The sequence below is a fragment of the Neolamprologus brichardi genome, chromosome 18 (assembly GCF_056152115.1).
Source record: "Neolamprologus brichardi isolate AB-2024 chromosome 18, ASM5615211v1, whole genome shotgun sequence".
NCBI classification, from domain to species: Eukaryota; Metazoa; Chordata; class Actinopteri; order Cichliformes; family Cichlidae; genus Neolamprologus; species Neolamprologus brichardi.
The window spans coordinates 12,876,894-12,899,016 of NC_142121.1; the positions used below are offsets into that span (position 1 = coordinate 12,876,894).

General features: G+C 38.5%; 2 protein-coding genes across 2 annotated transcripts; both read left to right on the plus strand.

Annotated features, from left to right (window-relative positions):
* Positions 1–1,270: 1,270 nt before the first annotated feature.
* si:ch211-106k21.5 (uncharacterized) lies at positions 1,271–14,470 on the plus strand. The gene is made up of 3 exons (XM_006792335.3): positions 1,271–1,579; positions 7,451–7,605; positions 7,693–14,470. The coding sequence occupies exon 3, from the start codon at positions 7,695–7,697 to the stop codon at positions 8,934–8,936; it is 1,242 nt and encodes a 413-aa protein (XP_006792398.2). The 5' UTR covers positions 1,271–1,579; positions 7,451–7,605; positions 7,693–7,694; the 3' UTR covers positions 8,937–14,470.
* Positions 14,471–17,287: 2,817 nt separating this feature from the next.
* Positions 17,288–21,300, plus strand: best4 (bestrophin 4). Its single transcript, XM_035908403.2, has 9 exons — positions 17,288–17,439; positions 17,524–17,624; positions 17,712–17,945; positions 18,662–18,816; positions 18,938–19,015; positions 19,459–19,611; positions 20,153–20,233; positions 20,316–20,470; positions 21,033–21,300. Exons 1-9 carry the CDS (start codon positions 17,288–17,290, stop codon positions 21,298–21,300), a joined length of 1,377 nt encoding a protein of 458 aa, XP_035764296.1.
* Positions 21,301–22,123: the final 823 nt, after the last annotated feature.

A 22,123-nucleotide genomic window follows, 5' to 3' on the forward strand; every position in this document is an offset into this window, starting at 1 on the left:
CCATGTAACCTCTTCTGATTGGTTGCCTATCACAAGCATAAGGCTTGAACAGCAGGTGGATGGAGCTTCTTTGTGGCTGAGATGATCATATTTGGGATATCCACTCTCACTGGCATCATACAGATCCAAAAGTATAGAAGATTGCCTGAAACTGAGTGTTCAAGTGAATTATTCGGTGGTCAAAGATCACAAAATTTTGACAATACCTGAAATATTTATGTACCAAGTCTTATAAAATTTCACTTAAAAGGGAAACCAGGTTAAATGTGTCAATATTCAGAATAGAGAAAAAAACATTCTGGAAAGTTTTCAGCCTTACGTCTCAGGAACAGGTGATCAAATTTTGAGAGTGTGTTGGTTTAGGCCAAGGCAGAAGTCCTAAAAAAAACTCTTATCTAACTCTGTGGAGCAGAGCATCAGTGAAGCTGGCCCATGCGTATCTTTGTATTTGCAGTTTCCCTTTCAAAGCAGGAGAGCCACAAAACAAGGGGCATAGAGACAATCAGTATTTTATTTATTTTTAAGTGAGTGAGGGAATGAATTTGCAGTGTGTAACATTTCTGTCAGAAATAATGAACACAAGTGCAGTAACTGCACTCTGCAGTAAGCCACTTACATTTAGTTTGTTTTTCTTCTTCTCTCATCTGAAATTTGACTGTTATTTTATGAAACCTTTATTAAATCTTTTTCAAACTGCCACAATTACTGGGACTTGGAACAATCGGAAGTTTCTAAGATGAATTTTTGAATCTTCCAGTATATAAGTCTGACTTTAATAAATGCCTATATTTCAGAGGCTATTTTCCTTCACTTTTACTTGAGTAATAAAGTTGAATCGTTGATTCAACTCTTGCCAAAGTATCTGTACCTCTGCTAAAGTGACAAGTGTGTTTACTTGTGCCATTAATAATTTTTTGATATTAATCGTTCTTTATATAATTCCCTCTGGGATTAATAAAGTGTTCTGATTCTGATTATTTGCTGTTGGAACAGCACCATCCTGTGGGTTGTAGATTATATGAGTCAGACATTTTTCTCAGCCACATTCAGCTGTTTTCAGTGCATGAAATAACCAATACAACATATGCACTCAATTTTTACTAAATTTTGCTATAATTCATGTTTATATTTACCTGCTGTAGGATTTTTTTATTATTATTTAAAAAACGCCAACACTGGATTCATGCGATCCTGAGTCGGTGAAATGTTGAAAACGACTTCAACCAAGAGGTGGCGCCCTGCTACATCACACACCTTCAGTGGCTTCAGTTAAACTTTGCCCGGTGCTCAGCGAGGGTTCAATCTGTCGTCTTTAACCAAATAAAGGGTCACATTGTGTACGGATTAACTTTATTAACATCCACACAAAGATACACTCCCTCACACAACCAGGAGGCTGTGTTTCCACACTCCTGTCGGAGGAAGACGCGCCCCCGGATTCGCTGGAAGAGGGGAAGCCCTTCAGACGGACCACTTGATGGGATGCAGAGAGGAGAGAGGAGCTGCTGCCGTGGCTGTGCGTGATGTTCGAGTCGTCCATCAGGGTTTCAGCGCAACACGCCTGTAGCTGACATCGCAGGTAAGGTGATGTTTTTAAATATGGACTGCGTGTTTGTGCGTCAAAACACACCTTCACTTAACTTTTAGGAGGTGTTCCCGTGTTTGTTTGTTTGTTTTTTTCAATTATAGCCACTTTGTTTTGGTCCAGGTCGTAGAATAATGCTTTTAATGTGTTTTTATGGTGAACAGTGGCCAGATTTAAGCACTGCAGGTGGTCACGGACTTATGTGACCCAGTGCTATCCAATCACATTCAGAAAGTCGACCATACACCAAACAAGGGTTTAGAATATTTAATTAGTTTGATTTTGGTAATTATTGAATTACATTTGTATATTTAACAGTACTGAGTTTGGAAAATTCAAATTTTACACAATAAGCCTCCAAATCACCCCCCACCCCAGTGTGTGGTCAGCTGCAGCTCTAATTTAGCTCAGATATTTTCTGCTCAAATGAAGGAGAATGGAGTCCGTTATTTCAGAGGAAGCTCTGCTCCCAGAGAGGATGTAGCAACTCACATTGCTGGTCAGTGAGATCATCCTTGTTCTCCAGATTTAAATCCTCTTAAAGGCGTAACTCAGAAGATCTGCAAAGGTCAGTAAGTGACTTATGTTTGTGTGTAGTGTCAGAATCCAAAGATCAGCTCATCAGCTAATGTTTGCACTGAATACTGGACATAGACTGACTGACACCTCAAACAAGGCAGGTCAGTCAGATGCTGCTCAGCAGGGACCCTATAACCTTTTCACTGCTCCTGTTATCAGGGCGAGATGGGAGTTTGACATTTCAGACATGCAGTTATCTTAACGAGCGATTGAATGAACTTAGTTGCACATATACAAGAGCTGTCCAGACTTGGCTCCTGCTCGGGTGTGAACATTTGAACCAAAGTGTCCAACTCCAGGCAAATTATTTCCTTTACGCATTTTCCTTTTCCGTGTTCAGAGGGATGTTCCTGGGTCTTGATAGCCATCAGTTAGAACAAAGATTTCTCACAGGGCTGTGCAACATGCAAATGAAATGGTGCATATTATAAATAAACAGAGCACTATACAGGCTCTGTTCAAATGATGACATATGAACATCTACTGGTAGATCTTAAATTGGTGATTGCTGTCTTGCTTCCGTAATTTTTGAGGATTTATCAATAAATGTCTGCTTTTTAATCTGGACCTAACGCGCTTTCTGTCTGTTTCTGTCATACATATACGATTAGAAGACTGGATTTTAATATTAAACATGAGCGGAGTGTTAAAAACTGATGTCAGAGTAAGTGTAAGTATTATGCCTGTGAGCCAAAAAGCTCAGTGTTTTTAAAGACAGTTTTTCCTGCTCTTGGCTCCATATAATAATAATATAGTCATCCACCCAAACAATGATCTGGCTGTGAGGTCAGAAGCATCAACTGCCTGCTGTGAAACCTTCTGTTTGTGAAGAGCAGCCAATCAGAAGCAATTTGCCTTAAAGGGAATGACTTGTTTCAGAACCAAGGAGCTGTATTGAGCCTCGGTATAGTAAAAAAAGAAAGAATTATAGAGAATGATACGCCCCCTTTAATGAGGTTTTACTCCACATATCAACTAATCAGCATCCCAGCACAAGTGAATGTCACATGTTCAGTACTCTGCAACAGATTTAGATGTTTAGCTTCCAGCAGGGAGACCTTCAAGTTCCCTTCAAGTTGCCTGAATAAATATGAGAAAAGAAAAATATGGAGATGGAAGTGATCATATTTTATTCAGATTTTATTCCTCTGAAGTGGAAACATGCCTGTATGTCATCCCAGGAATGCTCGCAGCAGAAGGAGCAAATGACTGATATAACTGTTTTCACCCCTCACTTTTAGTGTCTTTCAGCTCATCTTTTGTTTTCTGGCCAGCGTTGGTTCACTCTCACTGCTCTCCTGAGTGTTAAAAAGCTATGTAAACTGTCTGTGGACTGCTGGCTTCGCACCAAACTGCAGACACAAAGTTAGAAACCAGCTGGTGAACACACTGGAGCACGTAGCTGCTAAAGAGGACAGTTTTTGTCTCAGGAGTTTGCACAAACCAAACCAAAACAAGGATGATGTAAATGACTTTACATTTATCAGGTGTCCAGAAACTCGTCTCCAGTGACTGTTGCTCTGTTGCCATACCAGCCATTACGTCCAATATGACAGCTAAAGCTAGACCAGTATATCAGTAGCCGAGTGCAGATGTATCTGTTGGAAAATTATTAAGAAGATATAACAGTGCAGCCACACTGGATCAGTTCACATTAACAGCTTGGCTCTGCTGGGAAAAATCAGCTATTCCCTGTAAAGGATGTGTTTTACTCAAAGTCACTTCATGCTAATATTAAAGAATTTAGTTTTAGTCTAAAGTGACGATTAAAATACACAATTAAAGCTGTTATACTCTCTATGAAGCTGTTTTCACTGTCAGAAGTGCAATAAGATCCCATTTAATACAGACTTTCCCTTTAACATATACAGCCTCCTTCATACCAACCATATCTCATCCTCCCTCATACTCATACTAGAAATATTAGATCATCTCTACAAGCGGCAGATATCAGCTCAAGGCAGATTATTTCTCTCCACTGACGCTCACTTCCTGCATTTGTTCAGGAGCCTTGCTGCTGTGCTGATATTTTAAGTCAAGGTTAAAAAAAAGCCATTTGTGCCTCTTTTATGTCCAGGAGAACATTTGGTTTTACAGAGGAGCACACTCACAATCTGGAAGAGTCTGAGAAAATTATTAAAAACGCTACACTTGAGTAAACCAGGAATTATATACATGTCTGGTTGGTTCTGGTCTGGGAATTGTGTTGTCCAACTCCAGGATGTTGGCAGTAGAGCCTCTGAGACTGCACGATTCAAGGCAAGCCTCTTTGGCTGGGACACATCCCACTGACACATCAAAGGCCCGTTCAAGGCCTTCGCCCCCCTTTTTATTTCTTCTTCTATAATCATTTAGAACAAGTATGATAAATGGAACCAGTAAACAAAACAATCAAAATTATTTAGAACACATTCACACAGAATATTCCCAGTCCAAACACAGTTATCCACATTTGCAAAGAGAAAATGAAAAGAGGAACAAACGGGCAAACAGCAACCTGTTCATGAGCAGTTTTAATGATTTGCATTTCGCTGCTTGGGAGCGCACTGCTATCAGAGAGTGCTGTCGCTATATAGAGTGGGTTCAAAATATAACCCTTTTTGATATAAGACATCAAAATAGTGAAAATACACTGAGCTTTCTGAGACTTGAAGATTTGTGTCTTGTTTTCCCCAAACAAAGGTCCAAAATCCAGAGAACAGCTTAGAAAGCAAATGTTCTTATTTTAGAACAGGGATCCCCAATCCCAGTCCAGGAGGGCCCGTGTCCCTGCAGGTTTTAGACGTGTCCTTGATCCATCACAGCTGATTTAAATGGATAAATTACCTTCTCAACATGTCCTGAAGTTCTCTAAAGGCCTGGTAATGAACTAATCATGTGATTCAGGTGTGTTGACCCAGGGTGAGATCTAAAACCTGCAGGGACACCGGCCCTCGTGTACTGGGATTGGGGACCCCTGTTTTAGAAGGTTTCAGATAAATTCTCTATCACTTATAGATAGGCGGGGTAGGAGAAACCAGGGATCCAAAGTAAGTAAAGTTTATTTCTGTTGCACATTTCACAGGCATAAAAGTCACAAAGCATGTACAGGAATTAAAACACAATTAATATAAGACGAGAACCATGTTAAATGAAAACAAAACAAATTAAAAAGCCTGATTAAACAGAAAAGTTTCAGTCAGCTAAACAGAGTTGGAGTCGTAATCTGTTCCAGAGCCTTGGAGTCACAGACTGCAAGGCCCTAACCCCCTGGTCTTGTACAAGGAACAACTAATAGATTTTGAGCTTGTGAGCAAAGAGCAACAATAAGTTGAGATAAAAGTCACGGGGAGAACATGCACACTCTACCCAGAAGGTCCCTGCTCAGGTTTGAACCCAGGAAGAAACAGTAGTAACTAGTTGCCAGTTGTTACCATGTGACTTTTAGTTGTGTGAAGGTTATTTGGGATAAGTCCGTCCCTACCTTAAGTTGGTTTCAAATGTTGGTTGCCATGGTTACATGAGGTCCACAAGCAGACCGTGGTGGGTCTTGCTTTTTTGTTTGATAATTTATCGCATTCCTTTTTTTGGCGGGCGAAAACAAACACAGTCTCCGTCCCGGCTGGTGTCATCCTGCCCGCTTCACATGTAAGTCATTTGGAAAAGAAAGGCCTTGTTTATGCCGACCACATGCGCTTTTATGTTCAGGCGGCGTCACCGTACACATGTGAGTTTTAGGAAGTGACCAGCAATTAGTTTATTTGTGTCTCCAAGTGCAGGTTTTCCAAAATATTGTCGTGTCACGTTCTCCCAGCCAGACACACGGCAGGGATGAAACCTGAGTTTAAAGTAATTATGATGGAGTGAAATTACAGTGAAATAAGACATTTTGGGTACCATCCTCTGAGTCATCTTCGTTTTTTACTACACGTGCTGTGAAATTGTTTATTCCCGTACATTTTCAAAATGAACCTGTCCAGACGCTACAAAACAAAGTTTATATTTATGGATAAAAATAGCACATTTGTATTTTGCTGTTGAAGTTATTTTTAAGTCCAGTTTGTGCCCTACACAGACATTAAGAGCATATATTCACTGAGCTAACCATTTGTTTTTCCAAAACTAAATTAACCAGCAAGGTTTTACAAATGCACCAGAAGGTCATTTAAAAGCACTTACTATTGTTCTGAAGAATCCCCACAGACTCTTCTACATCTGGAAGTAAAAATGTTCAGCTCGCTGATTGCACAGAAAGATTTTTCGCTCCAAGAAATGTTGTAAACAGGTTCTAAATCTCATTTATCTTCATTGGAGGGCATATTTTTATCCCGGTGGTCCAAAGAGTCACTGAGGATTCTGGAAAACCCATCACAGCAACAATATGTAGGCTTTTCAAGCCCCAAATTTAACAGAAAGAACACAAACTGGGAATAGCTCAAATCTGCTATGGATGCTATTTATATTTATCTGCATGGTTTATATAAACTCTTTATGGTACAAGTTACAGGTCCAGTTACTGTGAATCAAAGCTGCCTTGAGCAAGTGCAGCTCATGTGCACAGAGTTCATGCTCACAAACATAGCTGCTTTTATTAATCTGTTATTTATTTGTCACCAAGTAGTCTTTTCAGTTTATTTACTTAAGAAGTGTGCATGTGCCTCTGTCGAGCGCGCACACACACACACACTCGCCCCCAACTTCCACAAATAGACTCAGAATCTGTGGGAAACCCTGCTGCATTTTTGTGACCATAATGAACCTCAGCATCATTTTTATCTCCATGTACAAAGCGTGTACATCCTGTACACTGTGCATTTGGTAGATTGCATCACACGTGAAGTCTTTAAGACTTTCTTTCAAGCAATTTTCTAACTACAGTTTTATACTTTAGTTGTATATCACTTTTTACAAGGCATGCTAATAAGCTTGGGTGTTTCTGACTGGCATTATAATTCGTTATAATCATTTAAACAAAAACTCAGGCTTAAACTGAACTATTAAGTACTACTGTATTTACCTTACAAAGTAAATTATTACAAGCAGGTTTACACAAACACACAGTTAAATCAACTTCAACCATAAACACCAAAATGCTGGATGTTGTTTCAAAGAGCAAGTTTATTGACATGTTGGCATTAAAGTGAGACATAGATCCAGATTTGAGGGGGTCTAAGTCTGTGTAGATAACCTTCTTCTCAGATTAGAGTCCGGTTTTTCACTCCACTCATGCATGTGTAACTCCCATCTGCCAGTTAAGAGATTACTTTCATGTGAGAGTCATAGAAGCATCTGTTTCCTCTCTCACAGCTAGCAACTGATCCCCAGTGATTCGCGTCACCATGCCAACTCCTGCGATCCTCACAGCAACCTGGAGTCCTCAGAGGAGCTGCTAGGTTTACAACTATAATTCCAGCTCTGTTAGCCAACATAAAGTGGATCCCTTCCTAGAGACAAGGAAGCAGGTAGGGTGGAGTAAGAGACAGAGCACCAATATGTAGTGATCAAGTCATGTTTTTCTGTGCTGGGTTTAACAGTCTTTTCTGTTTCAGAGATGGTTTTCCAGTGGAGTCTCCGGCTGATTTTAATATTGCTAGTGAAGACAGGACTTGCTGTTGGATGTGTTTGTCCAGGAGCCACCGTTTTGTCCCAGTTTCCCTCCAAGGTTCCTGCTGATGTGTGCTGCCTGAACTACTCTGGATCTGCTTTCACCCGTGTGGACTGGTCTGTGTTTACCAATGAAACAAACATAGTGACACTGGATCTCTCCAACTGTAATATCAGCTCTCTCGATATCAGTGGCGAAGAGGCTTCTGGGGCCTCTGCATTGCAGAAGGTCTATTTGAGTCATAATAGACTAAAAATGTTACCAAGTGGGTTTCTGGGGAGACAGCCCAGTCTGAAGGAGCTGGATCTGGCTGGGAACTTACTTCAGGAGCTTCCTGGGGACTTTCTAAAGGACTCTAACAACCTCCAGAAGTTGTTTCTACAAGAAAACCAGCTAAATTTCCTTCCTAGCTCTATATTGGAGAATCCGAGGCTTCAAAAGTTGGAGCTGGATGGGAACCGCTGGGACTGCTCTTGCTTGTTACTGGAAGGCCTGGAGGCAAGAAGGGAAGCTAATCGCACCATCAAACTGCAGGATCTGCTTTGGAACATGACCTGCTCCTCCCCCTGGCACCTGGCCGGCAGGACTGTGTTGTCGGTGAAGGTTACCGATGCGTGTCGGCCAGCCGGCCTCACAGCGCTCTTCATTGTCCTTCCCCTCCTCGTCCTGTCCACCTTGCTGCTCTGCTGGTGCTGTGGGAGGAAGAGGAAGAAAAAAGAAGTGCCTACTTTCAGCAGCTCAAAAAAGAGGCCTCACAGTTCCAGCTCCAACGGCCAGAAGCATCGCAGCAAACAGCAGCCTTCAGCGGCTGAGCAGGGTAGAGCTGGAGAGGGGATCCTGAAGAACCAGCTGCTGCTTCGCCCAGCATCCGCCCTCCTGGGCAGCACCAGGGACATCTATGAAGAAGTGGAGATCAAGCTGGGCTCAGTAGAGTCTCTTCCCCGAGTCACCTCATTCCGCTCCAGCTCCACAGAGGAGAGGCAAGGCTCCCAGGAGCCTGATGGGGCGAATAATACAGAGCTGGACACAGTGAGTGTCACAGAAGTGATGAAAGACTCAGCTGACAGGGAGAAAGCTTACATGACTCAGTCAACCGAGTACTACAACCTGGTGCCAGGTATCGAACTGGAGGACTCGGACCATGGCGAGTACGAGAATGTGGCGACATCATCTTCCACCAAAGAATAGATGAGCATTACAGGAAATGCTTTAAAAAAATCTTTATTAGAATATTTGTGGCATTCACATGGTGCCTTCAAACCAACTTCCTGCATGATGAGGTCTTAAGATATTCCTGCCAAAGTTACTACAGGTTTCTGTCCTTCCTTGTGTTTTTGTCTGTCTTCTTTTTTATTTCATCAGAGCAGAACCACCTAGTCTCAGTTGGTTTGGCAACTGATCCACTTGATTCTCTCAAATCTCTGAAAATAGTTTTCCTTAAAATAGTCATATACTTGTGTCATAACACACAGAAAGTTTCCAGAAGTTAGCCTCCCATAGCATAAAGATACAGCAGGGTCTACTCTGTCTGTACTGCCCTATCTGATAAATGCAGAAACTAAAGCTAAGCAGAAACAACACTGTAGCTCAATGAATGACAAATCTGTCATGGCTTCGATGCATGCTCACGCCATGGTATTTTGGAAGTTTTTTATTTCTGCTTCTGTGTCTGGAATAAATAAAGTTAAGTTTTTAAGTTTAAAAGCCTGGAAATACCAAGATTTCTGTAATTAGTTTTGGAGGTTTGGTAAGAGTTTTACATCTAACAGGGAAGCGCTAACATGAAGATGCTAATGCTAGTCCAAAACTTATTTAGAAATAAATTCATACATGTATTAGTGTCAGTGATCAGAGGCAGAAATACATGTTGTTTTTTTTACAGTGGAGATGTTGACTTATCATAGGTGGAAAAGCACAGGTGGCATTAATAACAGTGCAGTTTGAATTAGCAGTGAAGGACTTCCTGCAAGTCAAATGCAGCCAACACTGATGCGCCTGTTCTTAACCCACAGAAAAACATCTACTTTACACTAATTTGGTTTCTTTCAAATCCAGCACTGTTGTGTTGGCTTGCTTTGAGGCATAAATTTGGGTAACTAAATTTAATGTTTCCAGTATTCTGGTTTGACTGGGCCTTTTTAAGGTGCTAGTATGTTGATGTCTAACCTGGGCAAAGCCAGATAGCTGTTTGCCCTTCTTCGAAAGAAGACGTGTTATGTTGGTCAGATCTTCTATGTCTGAAACAAGACTTTTTTTTAATCTCCCTTTAAACCAAGTTTCTTCTGATTGGCTGCCCTGTAGAAGGAGCAGATTTGAACAGCAGGTGAGTGAGGCTTTTGTGCTCGCAGCTATAGCTGTGAGCTTAGACCATATTACGATTACCCACTCTATATGACATTTATACAGCACCTAGAGGAGAAACAAAAGAGAAAAACAAATGCTAAAAGCAGAATGAAGCCTGGGTTTTTGGCTCGCAGGCATTATACACACAATTTAGACCTTTGGCTTTTACTACAAGCATCCAACATAGAGTGCCTTACAAATTTCTTAGACCACCTGTCAAAAAACTAAGAAAACACAAATATTTCAGAAATCTTTCAAAGACTTGTTTACAACTGAAAATAACTGAATTCACTGAACTAAATTTTTCATACTTGAATTTGAGACAGTATACTGGACTTCAGTGAGAGGCCAGAAATGAATCAAACATAACATTCAAACATCAAAACTAAATTTTCTGGTCAGGAGTGCAAGTAAAAGACTTTTATGCTCCTTCTTAAAACTTCTTATATTCTAGCATAAAAAATAACATTAAGTTAAATTATATCTAGTGATAATCAGGTGGATATACTACATTTGAGATCTCAGTCCAGAAGCCCTCAGTCCTAGGAAGAACAATGCTCCTTTACCTCTGTCTCCATACTTAACACACAGATCAGGGAGCTTTATCAGTCTATAACTGGGTAGAAAAATAAATGTATTTCCCCAAATTTCCAATTAGTGTGTAAAAAAACAACAGCCAAATAAAAAGAATGCATTAACTAGTTACAGGGACAGTGTGGTCCAGCCTCCACAGTATCACAATGTGTGAGGAAGTGATTTAATCTGGAGCTTTTCCTGTGGGACCCGAGGAACGCAGTGACGGCTCAAAAGGGAGGCCTGATTTTCCTTTTTTCTTTTTTTCTTTTCGCTTATGGAAAAACGCTGAAATAGATTTATTCTGTTTAATACTGAGTCCAGTGCAGTGTGCATTTAATGTCGTTTTAAAGACAAGGAACGAGGATATATTTTAACTGCTAAGTACAGCAGCCTTTTGTGTCTACTTTTTCTTTACCTCACACAACTGTCGTTGTTCCGGCCATTCCTGTTCGACTTGTTGTACCGAACACAAGAGGATTCCTGATTAAGCTGCACAACCAGAAATATAGGTGCTGAACAATGACTAATCCCACCGCTATGTTCATAGTTAATTTAGAGCTAAATGTAGAATGTAAAGCTAAGATGACAAATCTAATTTTATGTGTCTTTGATTGCTAAGGGAGGATAAAAGGACAGACAAGATGACGACGCTTGCTTTGCGTCACACACTGAAATGTGCAGAGAGTTTGAAAAAGGCCATGGCAGTTGGGCCTAAATGCTGGTTTAAGATAAAAATCTAAGCAGTGCTTGTTCGGTAAAGTGGAGCTCAGACCTGCAAGAAAGAAAACAGTGCACAGCAGGGTTATTGTGACAGTGTAGGACACTCGATTCTTATCAAAGATGTGGAAAACAGACGGATGTCTCGCTCTCACACTTGCTGGTTTCGCAGACTAATTGGTTTTTTTGTTCGGTGAAATACTGAGGGTGCAGCAAAGGGTGTGGAACTTCCTGCAATTGAAAAAAAACTGATCTGTATTTTCCAGATGAGTTTTCACATATTTTCCATTTAAGCTTTATACGTCGAAATTGTAAGGTTGCCAAGTGCTCTTCGGTCAAAAGACAAATGCAAAGACAGTTGATGCACAAAACAGCTTGTTGTTATGTTAATGTAAAAGGGACATACAGCTACATGCCACTGATGTACAGTTCTGTGCATTTACATGTTATTATCTGGTTATCATTTCAGTGCCTGTCAAGCTTTATATTTTTGTCATAGGTTTACATCGGCAGCAGTTATGTACTGGACCTTATTTCTGACTGAATAACCTGCTGACAAAATTTAATTTCACAATTTGTGTAATAGCCATGAAATGTGATCTGCTTGTTTGTAAAAATAGACACAATTTGCCTCATTTATCCTGTGATAGTCGTAAATGTAGTATTTTAACCCAATCCACAGTCTTTTCCTAAAACTAACCAAGTAGTTTCGGTACCTTCATCTGGCCAAACATGCAAAAATTATACACAAGTTAACATATTGTTAGAGTCAGGTTGTACTCTGTTATATGAATGTCTTGTCTTTATCCCCACCACTAAAGACAAGACATATTCTGGAGTCTAAGCTCTAGTCACACAGCCCTGGAGACTGGTTGGGGACCTAGCAAGAGGTTGCTAAGGAAAAACATTTTCTTCCTGAATAGTTGGCAAGTGCTTCCTGGGTGTTGTTGGATAAAATTAATCAGACAGAGGTATATAGTGCCGCACCAAAAACCTCTTTGTGATTACTTTGATTGCCAGCAGATTGCTGTGATTGCCTGTAGTTTGCATGGAACATTCTAACTTGTCTGCAAACATTCGCCAACTCATCACTAAGTGTTGTAGTGCAACGCAAACTGGAAACGGAGACATTTTGCTTTCAAAGTGAAGTTTTGTGTGTTCAAGCCTGTTAGTTTCAGTCGTATGACACCCTTTTTCCGTGAAGATGAACAATCTCCAGTTCCTATTTTACGTTACGCTTCTTCAATCTTCACTAACAACTGGTAGTTGGATAGCAAGTTTGTAGTGAAGTCTGTCTTCAATGCAAACTTTAGCAACCTGCTAGCAGCCAAAGCAATCACAAGGAGGTTTTTGGTACAGTTCCTAAGTCACCTAAGCCCATGTGACAGAGACTTTTGCTGAATTTCACCACATTTTAAAAGTTTAAATCAAATTCTATAATTTAGATTCAATTAATAAACATTCTTTTAGTTTTTTGTTTTTTTTTAACTTACTGTCTTTCTTATGTGTGTCCTTGTACATAAAAAAACACATTTGTTTTGACTATTTCACAAATTACATTGAAGCAACATTTAGATTCAAATGAATTTTAGCTAATAATAAACTTACTTCATGAACTGGTAAAAAATAAAATATTTTCTATGGTTTCTCAATATTAATTGAAATGACTAATGTAAAAAAATGTGTATGGTGTATACAAAAAATGCATAAAAAGAGTGAGGCTAAGGCTACGTGTAAAGTTAGCAATAAGTACCCCTTACCTCGTAAAACCTCATATTTGAAACAGTGTGTTTTTAATTTAGAATGAATGAAGTAGTCTCTTATGATGTGGTCTCCCCAGTTTTGTTTTGTTTAAAGTTTAGCCAAAGCTTTATATATGTAAGATAACTTTAGCTAAACCACACTGATAACATTCAGGATTAGCATTTAAAAACAGCAGAAAGCGACGGTGAATGTACTATTAACCTTTTTTTATTGTAACCTGTAAACCCACATTCTAAAGTTGTAAATTAATCATATATTTGGTTAATTTGCTTGCTAGTTAGCAAACATGCTAACTTTTGAAATTTTGGGGGAGGCATAAAAAGGCGCCAACTTTTAAACTTCACTACCTTAACTATACTTTTAACAGTATAAATACCTACAAGTCCAAAGGTTTACATGTCTAGTGGATGGTAATGGTTCTAAATTACTGGACATTTGTGTTGTGCTATTGCTAAGTGTCAAATACATTTTAATAAGCACACTTTTTTTTTAGACTAAATATATTTGAATTTGATTAAATTTAGTCCTGCTGGGAAATTAACCTCGCCAAAATTAAATATTAGGATACATGGAATCCAAATATTTTAAAAAGTAATCAAACTTTATAACCCTCCTTCATTTTAACATAAGCGAGCTTTGTTTGACAAACTGTTTGATAGCCTAAAAAGCCTGTTAGACATCTTAGTTAATAGGCTATGTAGGCTAGTTTAATCTTAAGTCCAGACCAGCAAAATCATTGTATATGTTTTATTGTCTTTGAACAAAGATTTAAAAAAAAAAAAAAAAAAAAGAAAACGAATAAACTATCAATTCATAAAACAGTTGATAAACAGCCTGAGATGTCTTAAATGTGTCAAATATAAGTCAAGGCTTGGGACTTTTTATTGTTTGTTTGTTTTTTATACTTAGTCAGTCTACTGTCATTAAGAAAGGCTACTGTTGTAAAGGAAAGAAAAACAAACTACGTTGGCTTGTTTTTGTGGTGACAGGCTAAATGTAATGTTGTTGTTTTTTCAGTAAAAATGCTGTAAAATTGACAATGAGTCAGATATCTGCCTGAGACAAAATCGTGTCCTGATTCTCTGTAATGTTAACACTTTGCAAATGCTGCAGACAGATTTTGTGCCATTAGCTACATATTTGACACGCCGTAACATCTTCAGTATCGCTGAATCATTAGTAATCATTCAGATGTAAAATGGCAATACTGTATGTAATAAAAGCACTGATTTTATTTAACCACATTTATACAGGAAGATGCACTATGTTGATTGTGTATACACTTTAATATTGTTGACAGAGAAATAAAAGCTTGTCTTTAAGTATTTGTGTTCAGTATCTCTGAAAACAGACTCCTAATCTTTTTCTATGTTCCCCTTTCTGCCCTGGCAATGACCCAGGCTGACCCCAGCTACCTGAAATCCCTCTTTTGAGCTCTAATTTCACTCACCGTGGGAAGTTGTAATTACAGCATTGGGTTACCAAAATGATCAGCATGGAAGTGCCATTCTCAGAGATCTTAGCCACAATCAGTAGCCAAAGGCAGGAAATGACTAGGCTGAAACAGTTGTCTGAGTATCCATGGATGCTAATCTGGGCGTGTGTTTCATCTATAGATCAAGATCACAGACGAACCATTGTGTGTCAGTTTGATACTCACGAGGGAAGCAAAGTAAAAAGCAAGACTTTTAACATTTCTGGAGCCAGTAATAAAGAGAGAGTTTTGACATAAAATCCAAACAAAGTGTTAAATATGTCAGATGTTCCTTTGATTGTTTTCTGTCAATAAAGGAGCCTCTGGGTGTCTCTGTTTATGAAGTAAATACAGGCCTAAAGGCTGAGGCTGAAAGCCATGCTGCACATTACAATAATGCCACCTAGTGTCAGGAATTCAGATTAGTTCATCATTTTTATCGTGGATATATATATATATATTTAAATCTCCTAGTAAAACAAAAAATCAGTGCAAATAAAAATGTAAACACTGTGAGACTCGGATTCAGGCTGGGAATGGGGAAGTCCTCAGTGATCCAGGCTCCAGTGGAGGATACATGGCCTCATAAATGTCCACTCAGAGGTGAGCAAACAGAGCCAGTGTCCAAAGCAGGGCTGGAAAAGAAGAGTCTGATTTACAGTGAGGAGCTGTAACTATGTGAAAAACAAACAAGTGAGCTAAGCACAGCAACCAGTTACAAAGGATGGAGACTGGAGGGATGGACACCTCTGACAGCTCTGATGTTTAGACTGCTGCTATCACAGTCACCAGTAAATAACACAGTCTACGCACCTAGCGGCCTCTGCCGAGCAATCAATCTGCATGCGCTCTGTTTGATTTTCTGTGGCAGGATGCTGAGATAGCAGGTCCAAAGTACTTATTTGTGTTACATCAGAAAAAGGCATGTCGACAGAAAAAGTGTGCAGTGCGTTTTCACTTAAATATTGCTTTCTACTTTACATATGTAAGTAAACCTTATTTGAACAGAAAAGGCACATACAGCAGTCAGAATAGTATTACATATAGCTTAAAAAGCCACATTTTTTATAATGTGTAATTTGTTATTGTTACATAAGACAAAGTCAACACATTTTATGAGGAGAAGTGACAAAGCCCAAAAACCCAAGAAAGTACAGGTTTCTTTATATGTGCATATGTAATTGTAGAGTATGAAGGTAGCCATATGTGAAACATAGGTGGAAATAAGAACAAATGATTAAAAAACAACAGCAGATTTGTGCAATTGTGCAACAACATTAGCATGTTAAATTTTTGCATGTTAAAGTTTAATATGCAAGTTTTTTAAAGCATAATTTAACCTTTTGGTTAACAAGACGAAGTAAGTCAATAACAGTAATAAATACATCATCAAACCGTGAAACTGACACAGCTGATAGAGTCCTCTCAAATAAGCACATAAAATGGATACATTTATAAAATAGATGACAGTCTTGATCATAAAATAAATCCTCAATTCTAAATATTTAGAAGTAATATAAAGAGCTATTCCCCTGCAGAGATTACAATCCAATATGAACTGGAATGACTTCATTATGTAACATTATACACGATTATTATAAAGTCTGCTCTTATAAAAAATGCATTCCTGAGTGTGATAAATCATACATAGTTTAGAAGAAGCTGCAATCCAATTGTTTGCGTACAAGTTTCATTAAAATATAAATTTATATAGATTATCCATCGATCTATCCTCTTTGCTTCTCCACTTCAGGGTCATGGGGGGACTGGAGCTGGTACAGGGTGAGAGGCGGGGTACACCTGGACAGGTCGTCTGTCTGTCACAGGGCTAACACAGAGAGACAGACAACCATTCACACTCAAAGTCACACCTATGGGCCATTTAGAGTCACCAGTTGACCTAACCCCACTAACTCCACGTTTTCGGACTTGCAAACTTCACATAGAAAGGCCTCAGACAGATGCTGGATTCAGACTATCTTGTTGTGAGCTAACAGTGCTAAACACCATGACACCTCGCTGCCATATATATGTATAATTTGTATATAAATAAAATGTCTTTTTTAACCCAAACTGCCTCTGACATGTAATAATTTAGTGTTTCTGTTTGCTTAATGTGATACAACACTAAATTTTTTTTGTCTTTTGTTTTGTTTTTTGCTTTTGCATATCATTAATTATTATTTTTATTTTTATTTTTTTAGAATAAATGACAGCTGTAAGAATAATTTAACTTTTTAAAAATATTTAAGTCAGCTCAGCTCTAACAGGAGGAATTAACACAATAATTATTAACACTTTTGTGTTGACTGAGAATCTTATAAATTATAACTTTTACTGTAAAGGTTTACTGAATAATAACTTGATTGCTGATCACTCAAGCCTGTTATGTGAGCTTAAAAGGAGATGTTTCATGCAGTCTGTAACTGTAGGTGTGTTTCACTTAGGCTGCAGGTTCCCAAGTAATAAAACTAAGGTGTTAATTTATGACAGCACCACAGAGAGCTTTAAATTCAGGCCCAGAGGAAGAAACTTTCTTCTCAGGACAACAGGATTCAGCACAGGTGGAGATAGAACAGGTCTTGAAAAGTCTTTTGTGTATATGTAATTATTAAACATACATTTAAATGCCTTTTAATGCTTTTCAGGGATTTTGTGCTTAAACATGACAGTTTCCTACAGTCTTGAGGTGGCCAATGCCAGGTTTGCTGGCTTTTCCAGGCTCCTGTTCAGGTGGAAGGGAAGCATCTACAGGCTGCTCTACAAGGAGTTACTGGTGTTTTGTAGTGTTTATTTGTTTTTCAGTTTGTTTTACAGGTAAATTTACATTTTCATACCGCTCTTACTCTTACCTAGCTTTGCTTGTCTGTCTCGCAGTGACAATTTTAAGTTGCTCCACAGGTTTCTCCTCACACGGAGGCAGCAGGATCTGTTTGAGCGTATCGCCCTTTACTGTGATCAGTTCACCAACACCAACTACATCCCTGTGTTGTTTGTGCTCGGTAAGAATGAATCATACAGCAGTTAAAAAACTTAAAAAAAAAATCATATGCATGAACTTTCTCTCTCTCTTTTTTGTTTTATTGTAGGTTTCTATGTGACCTTGGCCTTTAATAGGTGGTGGGGTCAGTACACCAGCTTCCCACTGCCTGACAACCTGATGATGGTGGTGTCTGGGAACGTCCACGGGACTGATGAGAACGGCCGTCTGCTGAGACGAACCCTCATGAGATATGCCAATTTATCTTCAGTCCTTATTCTCCGCTCCATTAGCACAAGAGTTCACAAGCGGTTCCCAACTTTGGACCACATTGTGGAGGCTGGTGAGAGCAACAGTTCGTAATCAAAAGTCGAGTTAATTTTAAAAATCTCAAATGTACCTTTTGCACCATATTCAGACATATAATAATTGCTGAATGTACCAGTAAGAAAGACAGAGTACTTCCAATATAGACAATACTGAGGAAAAAATAAAGGGCTCATTACTCTAGACTTTTTCCTTTTGTACTTCTCACAGGCATCTTTTTACTTCACCAAATCTTAGTTATAAGTTACAAAATAATGCTGAAATAATCTGTCTGCTTTTAAAGTTTTTTCTACACATCAAATACTTATAAACACACAGAAATATATATTTTTAGCACTAAAACAGGGAAGAGTTCAGCCAAGAGAATTGTTTTTATAGGTCACAATATAGCACTGTACACCTCACAAGGATAAGGAGTTTGTCCATTTAGTAAAAATGTGTGCTTAAGATTGAGTTGGGCAGTGGGGCTTTTGGGATACAAGTATTTTGTCAGTTACAGCGGGAGAAAAAAGTGGAAAAAAAGAACAGCCATCATGATTCTCAGTCTTGTTTAGTTTAACTAACAGACCAAAACTCAAACATATTTACTTCATTGTATTTTAAAGGGAATGAAATCCTAATACTAACATTTCAGTGTTATGCAGTTCAGTTTATTGCAGTCACTTTAATTGCTGTCAGTAATTTAATGGTTTCATATATCATGTGAACTAAGTGTGTCTAATACGTGGGCAGGATTTATGACCTTGGAGGAGCTGAAAAAGTTTGAGTCACTGCACTCTGACTTCAACAAGTACTGGATGCCTCTGACGTGGTTTTCAAACCTGGCGTCCAGAGCGAGAGAGGAGGGCCGAGTGAGGGACGACGTAGCTCTGAGGCTGCTGATGGATGTGAGGAGTTTACTAGAGAATGCAACAAGAGCAGACCTACACATTTTCTATGACTTACAAATAATCTATGGCCCTAAAGTGTGCGTAAACTCCACTAGTCATTGTTGTACTACATCTGCAGGAACTCAATAACTACAGAGCAAAGTGCAGCCTGCTGTTCCACTACGACTGGATAAGCATCCCTCTGGTCTACACTCAGGTACGATCAGCCAATGAAATATGGGCCATTTGTTTAAGTGCTGTACATCACTATAGACTTGATTCATAACTAAATACATTCAAAGATTTTTATATCTAGAACATATTAAGGAATTATCAAATAAAACTTGGATTCTTTTTGGATTTTTTTATAGATTAAACCAACCATCAGCATGTAATGTTGTTGTTGTCCTGAGTCATATTAGTGGTGCACATGGATATGCTTCTTTAACTCATGACCAGTTCAGGTTTTTTGCCTAGATCATTACATAAAATGCTTTTTTTTTTTACAAGACAAAACCTTTCTGCTGTTTCTTTTCAACAACATATGTGCTTGTCAGATTTCATCAATTTCATATAAATTAGCAGATGATTCTACTTCCTGAGACACAACTGTACTTAGCAACCCCTAATTTTCTATCTCATTGTTTTTTTTCTGTGTAGGTAGTAACTATTGCAGTTTACTCATTTTTTGGCTTCTGTGTGATTGGCCGACAATTCCTGAATCCCGAGAAAGGTTACAAGGACCACAGACTGGACTTGTACGTCCCTGTTTTTACCCTGCTGCAGTTCTTCTTTTACACTGGCTGGCTCAAGGTAACACAGCACATTCATGTATCAGTGCACACTTCCATTCCAGGCTCTATAATATAGTCTTATCATATTTCAGAGGGAAATATGTACTTTTTATTTTTTTTGTGACAGTTTTAATATTGTGGTTTTGTATGATTTCAATTTTTTTTTTAAAGACATCCAATAAGCTCATAAAATACACCTTATGAGCATAAATTGGTTGTTCGCAGCAGTTGAAAAGTTAAAAAAAACAACAACGATGTGATGCTGAGCTTTTTGTTCCTGCTGTTCTAAAAAGAGATTTCCTATCAAGATTGTCTTTTGGTTTTACTTGAATAACTAATAAAATTACGCCAAGCTTATGTATGTGAACTTTCTTTGTTCAACTCATAAACCCTCTAACTTATCTCGTGACCAATTGGAGGCCCCTGACCCATCAGTTGGGAACAGTAGACTGAGACGTTTACTGAATATCACAGCTGTACAAAGAAAAGCATGCTGAAGCACTGACGCATGCAGTTTTTTTCCACTGTTTGCATGTCCAGTTTCTGTTTCTGTTTTGTAGGTGGGAGAGCTGATCATCAATCCATTTGGCGAAGATGATGATGACTTTGAAACGAACCAGTTGATTGACAGAAACTTTCAGGTTTTCCCCTTCAGACATTCCCCCTAATTATGACTACCAGAAACCTAGAATGAGATGTTAACTCTCTTTCTTTCTCCCACAGGTGTCAATGCTGGCTGTGGACGACATGTACCAGAATCTGGCTCCAATGGTGAAGGACAAACACTGGATGCAGAGACACTTCTCCATCCCTTACACTCTGTCGACAGCAGCGGAGAGCCTCAAACCAGCATTCAAAGGCTCCACTTATGACATGAGGTAAAGTGAGAGGGATGGAATTTAAGATATAGAAGTATATCCATCCATCCATCCATCCATCCACCCTACCCGAACCTTATGGGGTTCAGGTAGTGGGGGCAGCGGCCTGAGCAGAGAAGCCCAGACTTCCCTCACCCAAGCCACCTCTTTCATCTTGTTATGTTATGTTATATATGTGTGTGTGTGTATTTTATTCAAAATGTAAAGATTTGTGGACTCTATTTAAAAGTAGAACTAGAATTATATATCAATCCTTCTATGATTATCTTGATTTTTCTTTTTTTTATAGCTTGTCAAAAATCTTTTTCATTTTTTCATTTTTTATAAAAACTTTAATCTATATGATAATGATCATATAATATAATATAATGATAATGATAATATTACATAATGATAATGGGAATATATCATAATTTTCAGTTACAATTTTGTATATTTTTATACTTAAAATTTAATTGACACTTCCAATTGACACAGTTTGTTGTAATAGCTTGATTTTACATTCCTAAATAAATCACAACCACTGCCATCTTTGGGTTTAAAGTATCTTCCATGTTTTCAGGATGAGTGCTGAAGATCTAGAGATTCACCAGCCTGGAGGCACTCCTATGAACAAACAGCATTTGCACCTTCAGGGCTCTGTGAGTGATGGGCTCAACAGCCTTCTGCAGTGGGGTAAAGGCATCCTGCGCGGTGGGAGCCTCTCTTCTCTGAAGGAAGTCTCGTCAAACCCAAACGAGGCAGACGGGGATGATGAAAGGGAAATAGATGTGATCACGCACAAAGAACAAGAAAAGGGACTAATTAAAGTTGTAATTGAACACAACTAATTGATACTTGCTGTCATGTTTTTGAAAACTTTTATTGTAAACATGACAAAAAAAATGTTTGAGAAAATTTTTTGGAGAGGTGGAAATGTGACATTGAAAGGTTTCGCTTGTGTTAAACTGTGAACTACAATAAGATTTCCTCCTTTTCGGGTTTTATTTGTTGACATTTTTGGAAAATTCGCAAAATTAATTATTAACTATTAGATCTCCTGTTTGCTTAGTACTGTGTCAGAGACCCATTTTATCCTATCTGTCAGAAATCTATGTATTATGAGAAGAACATGTCTGATATTCTTGAGTAAATAAAATTCCAGTTGAAAAATATGTTATTATTATCATTATAGTGCAATTTACTTTAAGTGGCTAAAAACTCTTTGGAGGGAGCTAAAGTGTTTCTAAGCAGAAAACACTGTGACTGAAAACGCTGTAAAACCCTGATGACTGTAAGTCTTTCATAAATGAAAACTTTATCGGTATAATGAAAATTATGAATGTTTATGATTGTTGAATATACTGAAATAGTCCATAGTAAACCTTTGATTGTGAAAGCCTTGGAGGTCTGAAGCATTTGTTCAGTAAGTAATCCTCCCTTGCTATAACTGTATTTACATAAACCCACGTGATTTCCCTTAACAACAACAACAACACTAACAATATATTAAAGTTGCAGTTTATTATTTACACTTATATCACACTAATGTTTTTAATCGTATCCGACACGAGTTTTTTTTATGATCTCTACATTATCAGTGTGACTTTTCCCTCCCTAAAACATATTAATCAATAAATTTCGCAAAAATCCCGGCTGTAGCAAATACCAATT